At 44.4% G+C, this 16,241-nt stretch overlaps 2 protein-coding genes across 3 annotated transcripts; both read right to left on the bottom strand.

Moving 5' to 3' along the window:
- Positions 1-384: 384 nt before the first annotated feature.
- Positions 385-4,902, bottom strand: LOC113009489 (GTPase IMAP family member 4-like). Its single transcript, XM_026147799.1, has 2 exons — positions 4,869-4,902; positions 385-959 (listed from the first exon to the last, which is right to left on the bottom strand). Exons 1-2 carry the CDS (start codon positions 4,900-4,902, stop codon positions 385-387), a joined length of 609 nt encoding a protein of 202 aa, XP_026003584.1.
- Positions 4,903-8,847: 3,945 nt separating this feature from the next.
- tspan12 (tetraspanin 12) lies at positions 8,848-15,975 on the bottom strand. Of its 2 annotated transcripts, none has more exons than XM_026147824.1 (7): positions 15,399-15,975; positions 14,926-15,008; positions 14,599-14,734; positions 13,234-13,299; positions 10,497-10,604; positions 10,236-10,379; positions 8,848-10,123 (listed from the first exon to the last, which is right to left on the bottom strand). In XM_026147824.1, exons 1-7 carry the CDS (start codon positions 15,546-15,548, stop codon positions 9,791-9,793), a joined length of 1,020 nt encoding a protein of 339 aa, XP_026003609.1. In that variant the 5' UTR covers positions 15,549-15,975; the 3' UTR covers positions 8,848-9,790. The 2 variants fall into 2 exon arrangements, with proteins under 2 accessions (XP_026003609.1, XP_026003610.1); XM_026147825.1 differs by having other exon boundaries at positions 15,434-15,968.
- Positions 15,976-16,241: the final 266 nt, after the last annotated feature.

The following is a 16,241-nucleotide window of genomic DNA, read 5'->3' as shown; positions in this document are numbered from 1 at the left end:
TTAATGAACATAGGTGTAAAATGGGTCTGTGATGACCTGACAGGTGTTTTAGTGCCTAAGTCAAACCAGAAACAGTTAAATCAAATACTTAAAGTGAAACTGAACTTTTCTTTTTTTATGTTTATTTGTGTTTTTCAAACCAACACCTCAATAAAAATAAAAAGTCAATGGAAACTTTGCTACAGGTATGAATATTTGCAGTGTGGTTATGCTGCTTAAAGACAACCATGTAGTTTTCAGTAGCTGAACCTGTTAAGTGTTAATTTTATATCATGAGGCTCAAATACAGTGATTAGAGTTTTCTAATGTGTGAATTTAGTTGTCATGACACTGACTGACACTATTTCCTCCACTAAGACCACAGAGTGGCTTTCACTGCATAAATCACATTGTTAAACATCGTCTCCGTCCTTTAGGAGACTGTTCAGGTCTCCGTCTGGCCTTTTGTAGTTGGTCTTCCAATAGTCTTCGTTGGCTCTCTGCAGCTTCTCTTTGACGCTGTTCCTCTAATCTTCTCATCATGTTTGATCTCTCTATCTCATTGTGGAATTGTTCAGTGATTTTCTTCATCTCCTTCTCATACTTTTCCTGGATTTTCTTCTCCAGTTCGTCTCTTTCTCTGCGTATTTGCTCCTCTTTCTCTTTCAGGACTCGTTGTTTCTCCTCCTCGATTTCTCTCTCAGCCTCTTGGAACATCTCATTGGTATAATGGCTTCCTCCGTTCTTCTGAATTATACTTCCGATCTTCATGAGCAGCTCGGTGACCTCAGCTTGGTCCTTCTTCTTGTTATTGAAGACGTGGTACTGGCCATTACATCTGGCCACGAGTTCCTGCAGGTCTAAGTTTTCCCCCAAGAAATCCTCTATAGACGTGTCCTCAAGTTGATCCCCACCAGTAAAGAGAACCATGCTGTATTTGTCTGCTGCCTGGCCAAAGGCTTCTTGAATTTTACCTTTACCTGATGGGGTACAATATTGTGTCGAGTCGCAAATTCTTAAGCCAGTATGATAACCTTATCCCACCAATGCTGTGGAGGTTCCGCTTTTCAGATGCAATTAAAATCAAATCACTCAAAAACATAATCTTGAAAAGTTCATTTAACAGTGTCATATGAACAGCAAAAACAGTACAAATACAGCAAGACACACATAGCAAGCAAAGTGAAGTGAACTCTGGGGTGTAGAGCCAGCGGAAACACACAAAATGGACAGAGAGGAAAAAAAGCTAGTTGGGGCATATCAACCCCTCCTCCAGCTGCTGGGTAACTTTACATTCCTTGCTTTTTACTTTTAATTTTCTACTAATACGTATTTTCTCAACTCTACAAATGTCAACATTAACCCCAATTATCGATATAATATGTTTGTCAATACTTTTCTCCAATCTGTTGCCAATCCTACTTGCACTTTGTTCCTTTTTTAATCTCCGACACTTGTGTTACAAAACTCTCTGGCACTATGCCATAACTTTCCAAGCTCTATTCGAACACCTTGTCATCCATCATTTTCAGTTGGGTCCCTTTGACAGTTGTATTGCCAAAGTGGGTCCAAAAGTCTGCAAAACTGCAGTTAAAGGTTAACCTTCATGACAGTTTTGTTGGCTTTTGTTGCCAGAAGTAGGCTACTATATTAAATAAGAAAAGGTTTTTCTAGACTTTGGGTAACTGAAGCGAGAAAACAGAATCCCAGGTGAATCCTCAGCAGGGCCAGATTTGTTCACCATATCGGCTATAGGAGACGTGCAGAGAGAGAGTCCCAGGTGCATACTTAGCAGTGCCAAGTTGAATTAACCCAAAGTTCACCGTTGGCCATAACACGATCAAAGGTTACTTATTAATCCTGATTACTAGATTTTCAAACAGGATTGGTCCGCATGTGCTCATACAACAAGTGGCACAAACTTTATTAATATAATTGTAGATAATATTTGACCTAAATATATGGGTCTTGTGATTTGAACATCTATGTTAAATGCTTAACATGTTATTCCAATGTATAAAACACTCCAGTACAAATGTGCATATATGAGTATATATGATTACATAGTATATATGAGTATATGTCCAGTGTAGGTATATATGTCATAAAAAATCCACAAAATTGCTGTTGAGGGGTTCCTGCTGCTTCTGCTCCTGCAGACATTAGAAAGTCCATAGGAGAAATGTCAGCTGATTAAACAATTGTTATGAGATAATAATAAAATGCAGTGACAGCTCTTGGAACCATAAGGCAACAGATTTAAAATAAACTGTGGGAAATAAACTGAAACCAGAATATTAGTAGGGCAAAAGAAAGGGCTTGTCATTGTAGGGTAAGAATGTAACAAAATGTAAAAAAATCTATACACATAAAACAAACAAACACAGAGGAGTGTGAGAGAGAGCACCATGGCAATGATCTGAGCCACGCTGATGCACACACCCAGGAAGCGCAACACTTGCAGCTGCTTCGTCCCACGGATGAAGCTGTAGATCTTTGGCCCTTAGCCCTAAAACACACCCGCGCACGTACAGTGACATGTTAATACCTTCTCCAGATACTGTATAAACTACGGTCGCACGTTTGCATCATGGTGCTGATCCAGTGTCCTTCCCTTATTATTTATTCCGAGTGTTATAAATATAAAGTAATAAGAATAAAAAAAAATTAAGTAATAAATATAAAATAATGTATTTATGTATTTATGATGATTCAATTTATTTGACTATCCACAGCTTATTAAATGTTTAAACCGCAGAAATACAATAATTTTGTTGCTGTAAAATAAGCATTTTTGTCATATTTGAAATATAAATCTGATATAATCTGTTTCTTAATGTATTTTTTTTAACACAGTTTATCTGGGCTTAGCAGTGTCTAGGAGTATACTTGCTTGTGGCCTCCCCGTGGCTATTACCAATAACAAGACTGCTGTAGATAACAGTTTATCACACATTACACACATGTTCACTTTCACTGGCCATTTGATTACATTTCTTTAGCCAATAAAACCATTTTCTATAATTTTCCTATAATTATTAGAATTACATTTAGTTTCCTCAACATGAGTGATTCCTTTCATTGTTTGATTTTAGTATCAATCTCTAGCAAGCACATGAGATTTACACAGATGATTCATATGACTCAGTGGTGTCACTTGGCAGACCAGCATGTTACTCGGGGTGGTGAATACAGGAAAAGGGAAAGAAAAAGGCCCTATACAAGAGGTGGTTACAGCTAGGCACTAGTGGTAAGATAGGAAATATCTTTCAGTTTTTGGAAGTCCTTCTTTCGCAACTTCACCCTAACCGTGGGTGGATGTTCAGAGCTTTATTAGGTAAATAAAACTTCTGAAATTCCCTACTCATAAGCAAATGTGTCAATGGCTGTTACTCCTCATACAGTAGGTGTGAATGAGCAAAAATTTCCATCTCTAGATGTGCAAAGCTGGTAGAGATGCACCCCAGAAGACTTGCAGCTGTAATTACAGCAAAAGGTGGCTCTAAAAAGTATTGACGCAGGGGGGCTGAAAACAAATGCACACCACACTTTTTAGTTTTTTATTTGCTTAAAATTTTGAAAACCGTGGATCACTTTCATACCACTTCACAAATATGTTCTACTTTGTGTTGGTCTATCACAGAAAATCTCAATTAAAAACATTTTAGTTTGTGGTTGTAAGGTGACAAAATGTGTAAAAAGTTCCTGGTTATGTTATATTCATACATTCATATATTCATTTTTAGTGGTTTTTATGTGGCTCTCATCTGAAGCGGTATTTCTTCATTTCTTCATGCGCTGTGAAAACAGAAAACGTGAGTGTGCAGCTGGCAGAGGAAATAAATTCCTTGTTCACCTGCTTTCAAATACCACAGCAGCAGCCTTCATCTGCTCCAACCCTGCTCCCGTCCTCATCCTCATCCTGACCCGGTTTCTGCATCGCTCCACTCACTGTAAAAGAACACAATATCAGACGCCTGTTCCTAGCAGTGAACCCCAGAAAGGCTGCCGGTCCAGACAGAGTACCTGGCAAGGTGCTAAGAGCATGTGCCCACCAGCTCACCCTCATCTTCACTAGAATCTTCAACTTCAGATAGACTAGTCCTTCAGCACATCAAGAACTACCTGCCCCCAAACCTCGATGCCATCCCCATAGCCGTCCACGCTGTGCTGAGCCACCTGGAACAGCGACAGAGCTACGTCCGAATGCTCTTTGTGGACTACAGCTCAGCCTCCAATACAATCATCCTGTATATTCTTATCACTCATGTGAATGAGTTTTGTGTGTGTGAATTAACCTGGCCTTGTCTTTCACACGCAGGACGTATCCTTGGCTCCCTCCCTTCAGTTTCACACACCTGGAGGTGATGAGCTCACCTGTTGTTTGTTTTTAGTCTTTGCTTGGTTGTTTAACTAATCATAGTTCCTCTGTACAGGAATGCTCTCTCTTTCTAGTACCTGTCAGTACTCTTGCTGCAGTATTTTGGATTAACTTGGACATCCTGATAATAACAAATTTCAGTAGTCCAGCCTAGAAATGATAAATGCTTGCTGGAGAGAACCAACAGAGACTTGAGACAAAAACCAACCAACCGTTGGATTCAAACCAGGACCTTCTTACTGTGAAGGGACAGTGCTTACCGCTGCACCACCACGCCACCCAGAGTCAGAACCAAAGGATTCGAACTTGTTTATAAAGTGGGTCCACATGAGAAATGCTCCAACATTAGTGTGTGTGGTATAAAGTAACATGTTTGATAGTGAAACACACTCGAACTAAACTTTGTAGCTCTGTGTGGACGATTCACTAAAGAACACGAATCGCAGACTGTTCTGTCTGCTCTTTTTTCTCCATGTTATATCAGCACATATATCACAGCCAGGCTGACCTCTGGCTCTCTGCTCTCTCAGATATGGCGACATGGTACCAAAGACCATTATGGGGAAGATCTTCAGCTCCATCTGCTCTCTAAGTGGCACGCCGGTCCCTGTCAAATTTAGCCGAATCTACCACCAGAACCAGCGAGCCGAGAAGAAACGACCACAAAGGGTGAGCACTTTATCCATCCATCCACAGACAAACCGTCTTCAGAGTGTAGCTGGAGGACAGCAGTGACCTGGGTTTTAAATGCAGGACTTCAGTGTTTTCATGAAGAACTTTTACTTTCTAAAGAGTTTAAAACTTTGTAAAATTAACAGAATGTAAAGAAATGGTTGACTTTATGTATGTTAATAGGCGTGGGCAGCACTCATGTAATCCCACACTTAACCACATGACTGTGCTGTGACTCTGGAAGCCTCCAGCCTGCCCTGAGGCATGCTAACATTATTGTTATATTAGTGTTAGATGAACATCTGTACAGACATGATGTTCCTGGAATACATACCTGATTAATTTTAGCAGTTGAAAGCGCTCAGACTGCAGCTTTAAAAACTAACACAGAAACTTTAGAAGTCTGCAGTCATTTCAGATCTACAGACCAGAATGTAATGCTGGTCATCACACTGAACCTTTCTGGTAAGACGCTGCCACCGTGTGGTGAACGTATTCGTTGCATATTTGCAGAGGTGTTTACAGAGAGCAACTGTGGATGTGGGTGTGTTTACAGCTGTGAGTGTTCAGAGAGAAATCCAGAGTATCTCTGAGAGGAAGCAGGGCACTTCTGAAGTAAGAGGGCCGGCTGCTGCAGAAGGTCACTCGCACATCAGTGTGGTGACAGTAGTTTTCTCCTAATTTTGAAATCTGAGTTTGTGCACAACCCACAGGAGAAAAGAGAGGAAGACACAGAGAGCAGGAAGCTGTCCAGGCTTTACTTCCTCCCAGCATCAACAAATGAGTTTTCTGGTTGTGCTGGAGACCTTTGTTTACCCCACTGGGAGTCAGAGAGAAACACCATGTTGGAAAGTTACAGAGAAGCAGCTGAATCATGTTTCTGTCTGCAGCCTGAAACCTGCAGAAGATCTCTGAAGAATAAATATTATCAGATTCATACAACACATCTTCTACTGAGCAAAGCTTTTATGTTCTCTCATGCACATCATCAGTCACTCAGCTTCTGTCTGCAGAAACCATCAGCATCACATACATGAACTTATTATCTGTGCAAATTAGAGTTGATGCTTCAAACTGAACCTAAAGAAACCGTAAAATTATTTGCAAATCTCAAACTCAATTTGTATTCGCTCCAGAACATAGAAAACATATTTAAACATTAAATAAATGTTTAAAGTGAAAAAGGTGGATACTGAAAAATGCTGGAGGAACATTGCGTAACTAATCAGGTTAGTTGACAGCAGGTCTGTAACACGACTCGGTCTAAAGGGCGTTTTGGAGAGGCAGAGGTTCACACATGTACGAAAAAAATCTATGGAACATTTTCAGAATAATGTTTCTCACTGTGAACATCCTCAACAACACTACATGACAACATCACAAGATTCAGATCATCTGGAGAAATCTCCTTGTGCAACTCAGTTCACCGTGCCTTCCACACATGCAGGTTCATGTGTGCACCATCATGGCTCCATCATCAGTGCCTATGAGGCTGGCAGCTGGCACATCTGGAAAGGCTCCATCAGACCAGAAGAGGTGCTCTCCTCAGCTGACAAACCATCACAGACTGATGTTAGAGAGGAAACATAGTCCCGTCCTACTTCACTGCCATGTCGCTGCCATGAGATTCTACACAAGCTAATATTTTAATTAAAATGGTTCCTTTTCTCAGTTTAAACGTGTGATGTTTCTGTGTTGTGAATAAAATGAGCTCATGAGGTTTGAAAACCATCACATTCTGTTTGTATTTATGATTTAGACAGAAATACAAACAGACAGCATCCCAGCTGTTTGGAACTGGGGTTGAATAAATACATAAATGAAGCACGAACACTAACAGTGTGAGCGCTGCATACAGACTGTATGTAAACACATGGCTCCAGAGATCATGTGACACTATACTCCCATGCAGAGTCAGAGAGCAGGAATCCAGAATATGTCCAGCTGTGGGAGGTCTGGGAACGACTCCCAAACATGGACAGCTGGGAAAGGTCATTTCTGTGACATCCTGTTTCTGCCATATCAGTAACATCAGTGCTGGAAGTGCAACTATCCGATCCTACCACGCACACTGTGTTAGACTTCAGGGCCTGGCCTCTGAGTCCCAGTGTTTCCACTGCTGCTGTTCTACATCTGAAGCTGAGCTGAGTTACTGCGTCACACCTGAATTATGTTTGAATAATAAACATAATTCAGGTGTGAATTATGTGCTGCCAGTAACCATGACTATACAAGGCAGATGAGTGCAGGTTAAACAGGTGGGTGTGCGATGGACAGGTACAGAGCAGGTGATGGTTGGATTCAGCACCACATCACTTTTATACCAGCTTCAGACTGTCTGCAGCTGCAAACCAGCCACCACTGGAACAACTGCTCCTCTATGAGCATCAGCTGCTCCACCGCAGCAGATCCTGTTCCCCTGGAACTCACAGTCAGTCGTTACTGTGATGGCCAGCAGCAGCTGGAGGCTTCCTGAGGTTCAGACCAACCAGTTGTTTATTCAGTAATATTGAAAATCACAAAACTCTCTTACGCACAGGTGGCACATGGCCCCATATTAAACTAAACATAGAATCTAAAATAAGAGCAGATATTGCTATGCATCCCGTGGTGCCCCTGGAACCTTTAAAAATGTACTCGGGATGCTGGGAGACTCTTTTGGCCTGAACACCTTGAGGAGCTCTTCACTGAGGACTAAACACAGAAAATGATAAAAGATGACAGACGTCTCTGTGAACGTGTTCTTTTATACAAACACTGAGTGATGCGTGTGTGCACGTGTACGGTTTAAAACAGGAACTGACGCATTTCTGAGTCTTCACACTGCACTGCTGATAGTACTGCCTGCCCCTCAGAGCAACCCCTGTGTGGGGTCGGGATGCTTCTGCTGTCATATATCCATAAATGTGCTGACTCAAGCTCCAGATATGAAGAGCTCCATGGTCATGGCCATCATGTCAGTGTTGTCACATGACTAAGTGTGAAAGGAACAGCTCTCCAGATGTGCCTTTCACACTTGGTCATGTGACCACACTGACACAAATGCTAGCCTATCCACAGCCTCACAGCAGGTTGTGAAACACACTGAATATAACCCACAGGGCTACAGGACAGACAGAATGATTTATGAGCCGGTCTTGTCTCTGTTTGAAGGGACAGGCTTGGGTTCAGGTGCGTAGGTTTGTGAGTAAAAAGCTCAGACAAAGATGAAGTTCAGTTTGTCGCACGCTGAATCACACGACTCATCAAACACAAGGAAACACGAGTTTGACGTGGTTTTGATCTGAGAGCGGTGTTCGATCAGAGAGAGTCTCAGAGGACTGTGTAATACGTGAAATGCTGTGAAACTACACAATGATCAGATGAGTGTACGATAAGCCGTGTGATATAAAAATAGACGTGGCGAGTAAAGTGAGCCGGTCTGCCCTCACAGACGCTGGCAGCCTGAATGAAACAGCGCTGGAGAGTTGAGGCCGGAGCGCCGAGACTCAGCGACCTATTAATAAAGCGTACAGTGGTAGTAGAGGTAGGATTTCATGCTCGCTGGATTTGGAGAGCTTTTCACTGCAAGCAGCTGACGCCCTGTATCCGTGTTACCGTCTCCGCTTTCTCCCAGCAGCTGCAGGAATGTCACAGGTTTCACTCCAAATCCAGAAGCTCCTCCCACATCGCCCCATCTCAATAATCTGAAATATCATCACAGCAAACAGTTTGTGAGAGTTGGGTCGTCCACAGATGCTCTCACATGATTATCAGAACAAAGCAGGGAGGTCACTTTAGTCCCAGCTGTTACAGTAAGGAGCCATTAAAGTGCAGAGGAGAAGCCGTCCGTCTCAAACAGCTTTAATATTTCGTTTTATTCCAGTGAAAACGCTGTAATAACAAACAATAAATATCCAACAGCATGCACAGACTCTCACACTTCCTGTGGGTGTACAGTCTCTCAGAGAGCTCCATAAATAATCCAATTCAAAAGTCATCTAATGTTCCAGTGGCTCCTGACACAGCTGTCAGGAAAATATCTGGAGTCCGTCTCCAGCCGGCTGTGTCCATATGTTTGGTCTCATTAGAGGCGGGGAGTCCAAACAGGAGGAAGTCTGTTCTCTAACATGTTCTCTGACTTCATCATCCCGAAGAACAAAATCAGCTCCTTTAGAGTTCACGATGTCTGACAGGAACAGCCTCCTCTCTTCCTCACCTGTCTCACTTGTCTCCTCCAGACCTGCAGTAAGTCACCATTCTGTCCATCCTCAGTTTACAGTCTGTTCTTCAGATGACTCACAGTTCACAGAGAGAAGCACGAACAGAGCAGCAGCTACACCCATCACCATCAGATCAGCTGTCAGACTGTAAGAGTGGGAACGCCTTCACTCTGACCAACTGGAAGCTGAGAGGCTGCACACATGTACATCTGATATCAACAATAATCCAGTGGTGCGGTTTAGAGGATGTGATAGAGCAAGACTGTAAAAATAAAAGATTATTTTCCTGTTTTCCTGTAGAAAAAGCACATGACCTGCCTTATTTAAACAGGAAGTCCAGAGTTTAACTTCAGGACTTAAATTTTAACATAAAACTGATGATGAGTCCTCTCTATCAGCTACAGGCACGCGCTGACACGCATTTTGTTCTGTGATGATTGGAGCTGCAGCGATGTCAGGAGGTCATCGGGGGGTGTGGCTTTGCTCTGAAGCTGCCGGTGCTCGTGTTCTCACTGAGTAAAGGTTGTCTGGTGTTGGACAAGCCGGACGAAGCTTTTTAGGCGGCAGCGTGAAGTCGCTCCATCTCAAACTGCTGTTTCGGTGTGGTGGCAGCCATGTTGGTGCAGCCTTTATTTGAGCGGCTGCAGCCCGACTTTAAAGCGTCCGCCGAGGCTGCATGTGCTGCTGTGTCAGGGTCGGGGTCATCCGGTGGCGGCAGTGTGGGCATGTCCGGCTCTGGAGACTTCCGTCCATAATAAAGCGCCCAGAGGAGTGTGAGAGTGAGCGCCATGGCGATGATCTGAGCCACACCGATGGACACGCCCAGGAAACGCAACACCTGCAACTGCTTCGTCCCACGGATGAAGGTGTAGATCTTTGGACCGCAGCCCTAAAACAAACACACAACACACATGTAAGAGGAGGAGGATTTAAGAGCAGCTGGGTCATCAGAGGGCGTGTCCTCTGATGTTTCTGTCCAGTGAGAAGCCGCTGTGGCTCACCTCTTGGTGGAGGTCGCTAAGGTCGTGGTAGTGGGCATGGCGAGCGCAGCCTGGATACTGATTGGAACAGCAGGAGTCAGGTGGCCACTCCATCTCAGTCATCTCCAGCCAATCAGTGAAGTAGATGACACCGCAGCATTTAAACTGAGGCCAGGTGAAGAAACATCTGTGAGTACACAGGTCACCTGACCACACCGTGTGTGTGTGTGTGTGTGTGTGTGTGTGTGTGTGTGTGTGTGTGTGTGTGTGTGTGTGTGTTACCTCAGTCTGAAAGCTGTTCCAGGTGTGTGTGAGCCACTGGTAACGCTGCAGACCGTAGTTTGGCATTCGAGACTTCAGGCTGATCATGTCAGAGCGCTGCACTGAGGGCTACGCACACACACATGCACACACACACGCATACACACACACCATGTCAATTACAGTGAAACAAAAGTAAAAATAAGATCTTAAACGGGTGTAGCTCACTGCTGGAAACATTACAGCTTGTTCCCCATGGAGAAACATGAGTCACACACCCGTGGCTCCTGATTGGTCAAAAACAGGAAACTGAAGTTCAGGTTCAGGATGAAGGAAACAGAGCTGCGGTGTATTCTCCATCACGCTCCTTTCATAACATATGAACATACGTCAGCTGGTCATTCTGGGTTTGGACCCAGGCTTTGTGGTGGTCTTTGAAACAGTATTTAATGTTCTGTTGGTTGTCAGTTGGATCAGTGTGGTTCACCGCTGTGCTGAGCAAGCTAGAGTTTGGTTGTTGTCAGTGTTGGGGTGTATCGGAATGCCTGTACTGGTGTTACATATCAAAATACAAAATATGAGTAACTGTATTCCATTACAGTTACCGTTTATATAGGTAATGATTAGAATACAGTTACGTTGTTTCATATGTTAGGCTATCCCCTCTTTATCCACTCTCTAATTTTGGTAATTAAACGCATTGCAGGAAAGGAGGCTCTAAGAGGCTCTAATGTAAGCGTCCTGTTAATGTTGGTGGTGTCACTTACACAAACACAGCCAGCAGTGCATGGGCAAAATGCATTTCTTACTTTGAAATTCCGACACCACGTCACATTTAAAGACGAAAGGGATGGGCGAAATCTGACCGAGCAATGCAAACTCTATTTGCCACCAACCAAGCTACTCTCAGTGTGAAAAGACTCCGCCTCCAACCTAAAGAAACATCCGGAAGTAAGTTCTTTTTTAAAAACTAACCTTAGCCTACTGCAACTACCTTGTTTTAGATGCGGTAGCTACCTGGGTTATGTGCCACTTCAGTATCTTCGATGCACTATTGCTGTGTGATTTATTAATTTACTGAAGGCTGCATTATAACTTGCTAGATGCTAATAATCATGTGCAGTTCTGAAAGCAGACAGAAAGAAAACAAAGTCATACAGAAATAGTTTTCTACACAAGATCCCTGCAAAAAGTGCAGCCTTATCTAATCTCCACCCTACTGTTACTCATTTTATACTAAGATTTAAAAATCTAGTTGGTATTGCTTTCAGAGCTGCACATGATTATTTGCAGCTACCAGGTTGCTAATGCTATCCATCAAGTCTAACAGTCTGAACGAACCTCAGCTAACGCCAGCTAAGAATGTTAGCTCAGTGGCAAGTATCCTTCATTCATGTAGTTTTAAAAAGCATGACAATATATCAAGTAATCTAAGGTATTCAGAATACGTTACATTGAGTAACTTAACAAAATACGTTACAAGCTACATTTTGGGCCTATATTCTGTAATTTGTACTGGAATAGATTTTACATGTAACCTTCCCAACACTGGTTGTTGTGTAGTTTATTCCTATGTGTACCCCGCTGTCTGAGCTATTTCACTTTTGTGAAATGTGTGAGTCTGTCGCCTGTTTACTCATTTTATCTTTGGTAGTCTGTTGTCAGCTGTGCTTTGTATTTACTTCCCCTGCCTCGTCCTGTGATTACTGCCAGCTGTTCCTTCTGCTGGCCTCATTACCTCCGGTATTTATCATCTCAGTCTACTCGTGTCCTTTGTCCAGTTCTTCTGCACTGTTTTGGCTTTTGTTTCGTTCTGATTTTACCTTCCTCCTCCTCTGTACTGCAAAAATTCCAGCCACTTTCCACATGACAAACCCACAGGCCTCACACACTCAGGACTTCAGGTTTTTACTGCAACCCCCCAAACAGGGACCAACCTGAGGTCCATGTGTGAGTGTCTGCTCGACTGATAAAGAAAAAAGTAAAACCTTCACTACTACAATACCCACAACCCCCTGCAGGCAGCTAATGCAGAGATAAACTGAGCCTGAGGTCAGAGTTCAAAGCCAGGCTCAAACTGCTGTGCTTCAAAGACAGCATTCAAAATGAAACTTTATAAACAACAAACGAAAGAACATATTCTGTCACCCCTAAAATCTGATTGGCTCATTTGAAAATGTTTGGAGATCACCTGAAACTTTGAGAACTTTGAGAAATCAGCAGGAAAAGCTCAGGCTGTAAGAAATGAGTCAGAAAGCGCTACTCGAGGCTCTCTGAGCTCTCCCAGAGGAGCAAGCCTCCAATATTTATTTTGTTATTGTTAGCGTGAGTCTGACACTCACTGAAACTACAAACTACTGCAGGTAATGTACCCTGCAGTACTGGAGTAGATGTATTTGAGTACTTTGCAGGTGGGTGTGAGGTGACGGGCGTGTCGCGGCAGCGCTGAAAGAGGAGCCGGACAAGTCTGAGATTCCTGATTATTATTAGAGACTGGAGTCCAGCCGGTGCATGAGGCGAGAAATGATCCGTTTAGGACGGAAACACTTGCATGTGTGCGACACCGCCATAACTCCGTACTGACAAACTCGTTACTATCACGATCAGTCAGTGAGAAAAAGCTGCAGAATTTCACATGAACAGAGGCTCAGTTATGAATCACGATTATAATTTTACCTGCTCTGATGGTTTGTTGGTTAAACACATTCACGTCTGACTACATGACATGTTCAGGGATTCAAAGCTTCAATGTTCTCACCTCCTCGTAGGTCCACACAGCACTGGCCAGCTCCACACAGAAGATCACCAACAGACTGCCGAAGTACTGAAACACAGGCGGAGACGAGTTTAGTCTGATAATCAACCTAAAACCTTTCTGTCAAAAAGGCATGAAGCTGACCTCGTCCTCTCCCTCAGTGACAGCCCCGAGGTGTCTGCAGCTCTTAACCCTGAGCAGCACAGTAATGTGTGATGTCTGAAGCTGGTTTTATCTTCTTGTCCACCTGAATAACCTACTCACTCACAAACATGAGAGACTTCTACTGTTATGTAATCTCACAGCTAACTGAGGTGTGTGTGTGTGTGTGTTGGAACTGGCTGAGCGGGTTCCCATCATGCCCTGGGGCAGTCCCTGTAGCAGACTGAAGCTCCTCTCAGCAGCTCATCTTTCGGAGACAATCTTATCACCTGTTGGGAACAATGGGGCACCCAACACCTGGTCCCGCCTAATCAGAGCACAGAAAACAGGTGGTGTAGCTCAAACACACAGTTAGGTGGACAGTGTGACCTCTGTGGGCTCTACCTGAGAGTCCAGAGTAGGCTGTGTGTGTGAGACATCATACACCTGCACACCTGCTGACAGTGGTGGACTCTGGACTGAGCTCAATCCTCCCATATGGAGGTGTGTGAGGCGGGTGGAGCGTGTGGAGGTGGAGGCTGACCTCTTCACCTTGTTTAGCAGCTGGTGAGCAGATGATGCTCTGATAGGCTGCAGCAGAACCAGTTGATAAGAGATCAGTCTACCTGAGGAGTGTGTCATTATGATGAAGCTCAGGTGAGTCTGCCTCAGTGCTCATAGGGCTTCAGGTTCAGAGACATCAGCTCCAGGTTTCTGATGTTCCCACTTCACTGTGTACGCAAAATGCCACTGAACCTTAACCCCGCCACAGGAAGGTGGGAGCCGCGGGTGCTTGTGTCATGATATCAGTCTCAGTGTAGACCTGTCATAGCTAACACACTGATCAACAGTCACGCCAACACACACTGACCAACAGTCATGCTAACATACAGGTAACACACTGATCAACAGTCACGCCAACACACACTGACCAACAGTCATGCTAACATACAGGTAACACACTGACCAACAGTCATGCTAACATACAGGTAACACACTGACCAACAGTCAGAGCAGCTAAAAATGTTTCCTCTGCTGGCTGATTCAAAACAGAGACTTCATCTGTGCTTTTCCAAATGTGTCAGAGCACTCAGAAACTGTTTCTTGTTAAATGTCAGCTGAATCCAGGACATGGACTTCCTGCTTCTGATTGTAAAATCTGAGATAAATGTCGCCTTTGGTTAAAGTAAAAATCCTTTCTGAAGTGTGTGATGTGAGCATTCGTACCCAGGAGAGCAGCAGCAGGTCACACCTGAGCGTGCCGCAGTACCCCACCATTGCCACGATGATGAGAAAGCAGCACACGGCAACAATGACGGGGTGAACAGCTGGAGAGTACGTGAGGACGGCAGCTTCCTCCAACCTGCATACACACACACACACACACACACACACGAATTAGCCTCCATGCTCCGAGCTTCACAAAGCAGCTGTTTAGTTCACATCTGGATCATCTATCAGAGACAAGGTGTGTCAGATAAAGATGATTAAAACTTTCAGGTGCTGTCACCTGGTTGGCTCTGATACCTGAGCTGCAAGCCAGGTCAGACTCACCTGGTGTGGGCCGTCAGGGTGAGGACGGTGTTGAGAGAGTCACGGATCCACACCGCCACTCCCAGCACACATGCTGACATCAGCTGGACACACAGAAATAAACACATGGATATGTTTCTGCTGCCTATAATAACATCTGAGAATGTGAAGCAGGCAGCGAGGAACACCCGGCCTGCTTCACCCCAGCGCCGCCTGTCCCTGTACACAGAACTACCACTAAACACAATATTCTGTACACAGAACTACCACTAAACACAGTACTCTGTACACAGAACTACCACTAAAAGCAGTACTCTGTACACAGAACTACCACTAAACGCAGTACTCTGTACACAGAACTACCACTAAACACAGTACTTCATACAAACAACTACCACTAGACATAGTACCTACAGTTACTGCAGTAAAATACTGCATTGTTTGACTGCTTTAGTATAATGACTCAAACACGCTGATCATTAAAGGGCAATTACACTCTTGTAGTCGTGCGCGTGCCCGCTCCTCTCACCCAGAACAGCAGGTTGAGCGCGTACAGCAGGCAGCGCAGACACCTCACCGCGTCCTCGCGAGCCATCCCGACCGGAGCTCCTCCGCGTGCCGCTCATCTGAGCCCGGGGCACCATGGCAACATGCTCGCTGCACGCACACAGCACGGAGCGCTCAGGAACTGCGCGTGCTCCGTGCGTGAAACCCGCATTCCGTCCCCGCGCGCCCTGGCCCGCTCGGTGACCAGCAGCAGGTGGTCCTCACTGCGCACGCTCCGAACCGGTCACCGCTGTCCGCACACCTCCAGACTGTCACCGGATACACGAATACACACACGCACACACAGCTCCGTCAGTCTGCTGCGTAACAATCCGAACCGTCCGCTCCTCTGCTCCTCCTGCTGCTCCTTCTTCACTAATTAAAGCAGCAGCAGCTCCGCCTCCTCTCTCACAGTGTCCGGGGGGAGGACAGAGGAATGTGTCCGCCTCCAGCCGCACAACCGTGGGGTCAGCAGGCCGAGATTGAGAGGATGAAGCTGCAGGAAACACACACAGCGCTTGGAGTGTTTGTCCACATAGTTCTGGTCATAAACTCTTTGCAGTAGCACTTTTTGTCCCTAAATTATGTGGAAACTTACTTTAGGCTACCTTGTAATTATTTTCCACATACTTTCTGACTATTTGCACATATATTATTATGTTACACACTGCCGGAAACTGAACATAAACTCGTAGAAAGAAAAATGTATGACAAAAGAATGTGGACATAAACTTCCACGGAAATACAGTAAGACATGTCGTTTGTGTCTACATAATTTTGGCCATTTAGGC

The sequence above is a fragment of the Astatotilapia calliptera genome, chromosome 17, assembly GCF_900246225.1.
Source record: "Astatotilapia calliptera chromosome 17, fAstCal1.2, whole genome shotgun sequence".
NCBI lineage: Eukaryota > Metazoa > Chordata > Actinopteri > Cichliformes > Cichlidae > Astatotilapia > Astatotilapia calliptera.
Note: the sequence above shows the minus strand (reverse complement) of the source record. Positions and strands in the feature narration are given on the sequence as shown.